This window comes from Lipophrys pholis (assembly GCF_963383615.2).
Source record: "Lipophrys pholis genome assembly, chromosome: 12".
NCBI lineage: Eukaryota > Metazoa > Chordata > Actinopteri > Blenniiformes > Blenniidae > Lipophrys > Lipophrys pholis.
Window position 1 is genome coordinate 9,840,043 of NC_137641.1, and position 5,200 is coordinate 9,845,242.

General features: G+C 47.3%; 1 protein-coding gene across 1 annotated transcript; it reads left to right on the top strand.

Annotated features, from left to right (window-relative positions):
- Window positions 1-203: 203 nt before the first annotated feature.
- LOC308117919 (non-selective voltage-gated ion channel VDAC2-like) lies at window positions 204-3,555 on the top strand (the record flags this gene model as incomplete). The annotated part of the gene is made up of 8 exons (XM_080477039.1): window positions 204-270; window positions 397-446; window positions 849-1,001; window positions 1,126-1,178; window positions 1,993-2,220; window positions 2,709-2,859; window positions 2,951-3,008; window positions 3,464-3,555. The coding sequence occupies 8 exons, from the start codon at window positions 204-206 to the stop codon at window positions 3,553-3,555; spliced, it is 852 nt and encodes a 283-aa protein (XP_080333165.1).
- Window positions 3,556-5,200: the final 1,645 nt, after the last annotated feature.

Genomic DNA, 5,200 nt, shown 5'->3' on the forward strand with positions numbered 1-5,200 from the left:
TGCTGATTTTGGTGTCTCGATTTAAACTAAGCTCAACCTTTATTTTTTCAAAACAATTTCAGAACTTTTTGTGAAGAAATTAACCTTCGACATAAGGAATATATTTACTGCATATATAGACACATTTCTTGCGTCTTTTGCATCACACCGTGACACTTCACAAACTTTAACCAGTTTTTTTTAGTTGTCTTTTCAAAGACACAATGGTGGGGCCTCCATCATTTGATGACCTGAGCAAGTATGCCAGGGACATTTTCAAGAAAGGCTATGGTAAGGTTTTTGAGAGTTTGACTAACCAGCTGTAAGATGTTATAACCCATGCTACACCCACATGGTCTTGTTGGTACTGTCGATCTTCTTCAAAGTGGTTTTGATTCAAGCAACTCTTTCTTTTAGGATTCGGCCTGGTGAAGCTCGACGTGAAGAAAAAATTGGCCGATGGACAGGTAAGATGACCTAACTTGTTTCGTTTGTAGTCTTTAAAAACTACAACTTGTTGTAGTCTTTAAAGACTACAACTTGATGTAGTCTGAATATCACCTTTTTTTCATCTTAGTGATTTGATATGGCTTAGCTTTGAAGAGCGTAGTGCAGCAAACCTTTAATATTTGGTGACAAAAACTTTTTAATTACAACGATCCATCGTCATAAGTTGAGTTTTTGGGAACTTTTTGGTGCAATGGTAACATGCTTGACTCCCGATGTGAAGGTGGCTTGTTTATATCACATCAGGGTCAATGTGATTGTTGTAGGCAGAAGTCACCAAGAGGTTGGAGAAGCTAAGATATGATTGGACTCAAGGTAACTTGTCATTGTGATTACAATTTCTCTTAAACTGTGCCCAATAGGAATTCAAAGCAACTGGTTCCTCCAACACTGATACCAGAGAAGTTGAGGGCAGTTTGACAACTGATTACAAGAGGTCGGAGTACGGTCTGACCTGCACCGGGAAGTGGAACACCGACAATACCTTCGGAACCAGCATCACCATTGAAGATCAGGTGAGAAATATGTTCTGATGTTTTAGCTCCCTTTTCTAAAACGCACATGTTGCAAAACTTTTTTTTTGACAATACGCACACCAGGATAGAATCAGTTTCCTAAATGTTTTTCTGTACCCTGCAGATTGCTAAGGGACTGAAGGTGACCTTTGACACATCCTTCTCACCGAACACTGGGTAAGATCACAATCAAATTCAGTCATGCTTTCAGGTTTTTCCTTGAAGCTGCATGAATGTTGTCTGTACTGCTCTTTGCTTCTCTTCCGAGTTATTATGGCAACCTGATCTTTGCTACACATGGTTCCGACAAGTGTCACTGCTGGCAATTTGACCCCCGTCCCAGTATAGGAGGAGTCAGTTGTAACGCATTACTCTGTCAGGTTTAGCTCCGTTCCTATGTCACATTTTTCTGGAAGATATAAAAATCTCAGCTGTAGAAGTCCAGATGTTGGGAAACTATCTGAAATGTATTTAGTTATTTTATCTCTTGCAATGAGTTGGAAATCACATGACGTGTATCCTCTTTCGTATTAAGTGTCAAGAGGCTCACAAGGACACAGTTAGTGTCGGTACACAGGGACGGAGTACTCGAGGCTACGTTATCATGTCCAGATGAGAAAGTAAACACCAAAGCTCAGCTAAATGTATATTTTTAAAGGGGAAAAAAAGATGTTTGGCTGTTTCTGGCAAGTTTTATTGGGAGTCTTTTACAGACTCCAGTAACAGCATTACCTGTGGCCTCATAAATCTATGGCAGCACTGCTCAAATTGGGAGCTCAGTGTTGTTTTGATATTTCTGGTTTGAAGTTTTTGCCATGTAACTACAAGCAGGTGATGTAGTTTGTATCAGAATTTTATCAAGCGGGAATAACAAGGTAAAAAGAAAAAAAGTGTAGGTTTATTTTAAGTGTGTGAATTTAGTGCTGATTTGATGTCCAGCCGCCTTTTTAGTTCAGTTGGAAATTCACCCCAAATAATCTTCCCTCATCAGCGAGAAGAGCGGCAAAGTCAAGACTGCCTACAAGAGCGAATTTGTCAATGTGGGCTGTGGCGTTGACTTCAACTCTGCCGGTCCCACTTTACACGGCGCTGCTGTCGGCGGCTACAAAGAATATCTCGTTGGCTACCAGATCAGCCTTGACGTGGCCAAATCTGAACTGGCCCAAAACAACTTTACCATCGGCTACAAGGCCAAAGACTACCAGATACATGCCAATGTGTAAGTAGAATCCATCGCTCTCAATGTTTGAAGTTTTATTACAAGTTTATTTTGTCAGAAAGTAACAAGATGCATTTGTTTATCCACACAGTGTTTGTGTTGGAACTATTCACCTTGCATAAAGAAATTTGTGAAAGATTGTTTTTCTCTCCAACAAAAGGAGCTGGTGTCAGCTGTGTTTATCTTGACAAGCTTGACACAAACAAAAGACTTGCAATACGTTTTTGTGATAGAATAACAGTGGCGAGCAGCAGCCAACCAACTGGCCTTCTCTCCTAAATACATTTGAATCTCCTGTGATCTGTGTGTCAGATATACTAGATCACAAATCATTAAATATATAGACGTGTCAAGAGAGTTCCTTAATCGTTCTAAATAAGTGGGCTTTGATGCCTCTTATGGATGATGTGTTTGGAGTTCTTTCTAATAGTGTCTGAGACAGTTCGATTTGAAAATGTTTAACATTTCCGGTCTTGTTTTTCTTCTAGCCATAACGGAACAGAGTACAGAGGCTCCATCTACCAGAAGGTGAGCGACAAGCTGGAGACGGCCATCAATCTGGGATGGACCACTGGAAACGACAGCACACACCTTGGTATTGCAGCCAAATACCAGCTGGACAAAGATACCTCCATAAGTGTAAGTAAAAAAGAAGAGGAGGTTAAATGAAACGTAAGAAGAAAGCCCGACATGAAGAATGAAATCCACTGACTTTGTGTGTCTATTCCAGGCTAAAGTGAACAACCAGAACCTTGTCGGTGTTGGATACACCCAAACTGTTAGACCAGGTAAGTTTGTGTCTGACAGAATCATCAACTGTTGTTGTGCAAACATGTTTTGATTATGTTGGAGTTTACCGTCTGTTCCTGATGGTGACACACATTCTTCTTAGACTGGCTCAAAGACAGTTAAAAAAAAAAAAAAAAAAAAAAAAAAAAAAAAAAGAGGAGAAGGCAACTGCTTTAATCTTCTCTCTCATTCTGTGGTTATATTGTTTCTAAAAGGGTTTTGAAGTGAACCAACAGCTCCCTGGACCATTTTACGATGGCCGTTATTTTTTTGTTTTTTGAAGATTGTGCTAGTTTGAGTCATTGCATGTTGCACTTGCGTTTTGAGACTGTTCTAAAAATGTATGATGTGTAGATTATTTATGATATAGCAACAGGCCCGATTCTCACCAATCTTAGATGCTGTTTATTTTGTAATGACCCATGTGATGCTAATGTTGGTTGTTCCCCTCCAGGTGTGAAAGTCACCCTGTCTGGCCTGCTTGACGGCAAGAACATCAAGGCAGGAGGCCACAAGCTGGGTCTGGGTGTGGAATTGGAAGCCTAAACTCTCCTCAAACTGAAAGGGACTAGGGCAGGGGTGCCCAAATTTAGTCCTGGAGGGCCGGTGTCCTGCATGTTTTAGCTCTCTCTCTGTTTCAGCTTACCTGAGTCTAATGATGATGTCATCACCAAGGTTGTGAAAAAAACTCAATAAGGAGCCCTTCATTGCAATCAGGTGTGTTGCAACTGGGAGAGAGCTAAACAATGCAGGACTCCGGCCCTCCAGGACCGAACTTGGGCACCCCGGACTAGGGAATGTGTATATATATATATATATATATATATGAGTGCCCAGAAACTTGGTGTGACAAGCGGGAGAAGACACAGAGGAGCCTGAAAGAGGCAGTTGTGTCTGAGGGTGTGTGGCTTTGAGTGACTTTAACAAAAGAAGTATGGTTTAGGGAACCTCTGACTCTGCGTCTCTGTGGGGGAACCCGACGGTGGCATGCTCTACTTCCACACTGGCTCCCCGTCGGATCCACAGAGCGTGGAGGGTTAGGGTTAGGGTTAGGGTGGAGAAGGCATGCGCTCAGCTGCAGGACTTCACCCGGCTGCAGCAGGAGCAGGCTGCTCAGGATCAGCAGCTGATCGAGGCTCTCCTGCTGCAGAAGGACAAGCAAGCTGGCCTCCTCGGTGCGCTGCTGTCCTGGTTGGGGAATGTGCCGGAGGACGGAGGCGCTGGCTGAGCCGGCATTGGCATTCCGTTCCCCGGAAGAGGAAGAGGTGCCCGCACGGAGCACGGCGTGGCGGATCCCGGCATGACAGCGCAGAAGCGGTTCCCAGGCAGACCGGCAGCAGTGACGGTGGGAGCTGCAGCGGCCAAGTCCTGGAGGGGGGAGTCCAGCCGGTGGGCAGAGGTGATGGCCCAGACCACGAGGCGGGTGGAGGCAACGGACCCAGAACAGTTTGGCAGACGCAGTGGTCGAGTTCACCAGGATGGAGACGAGCCAGAGCGGGCAGGTGGCAGCAAAGGCGATGGCCCTGATGTGCAACGGCGAAGGCAGCCCAGACCGGGCGGGTCGCGGCGAAGGCAATGGATCGGGCGAGTGGTGGCGACGGCGGACCGGGTGTGCGGCGGCCCAAACTGGGCGGACAGTGAAGGCGATGACCCAGACCAGGGGGGCGAAAACCGCAGCAGAGGTGTGGAGAGGAGGAGCAGGTTCGGGGTCCACAGCTTGATCCATTCCTTCCCCTGGGGTACCCTGTGGCGGCGGGGCCGCCCCTGTAACCGGCCAGGACCAAGCGTGCGGCGGTTAAGGCCCAGACCGGGCATGCGGTTACGACTGCAGACCGGGTGTGTGGCGGCGGCGGCCCGGGCCGGGCGTGCAGCCGCGACGTGTGGCCACGCCGCCACAGGTTCCCCCGAGGGAAGGATTGGATCAAGCTGTGGACCCCGAACCCGCTCCTCCTGCACCTGGACCGGGCGTGCGATGGCAGACCAGGCGTGTGGCGGCGGCGACCAAGACTGGGCGGGCGGACAGTGATGGCGATGGCCCAGACCAGGGGGACGAAGACCGCAGCAGAAGTGTGGAGAAGAGGAGCGGGTTCGAGGTCCACGGCTTGATCCATTCCTTCCCCTGGAGACCCTGTGGCTGCGGGGCCGCCCCTGTAACTGGCCTGGACCAAGCGTGCGGCGGTTGAGGCCCGGA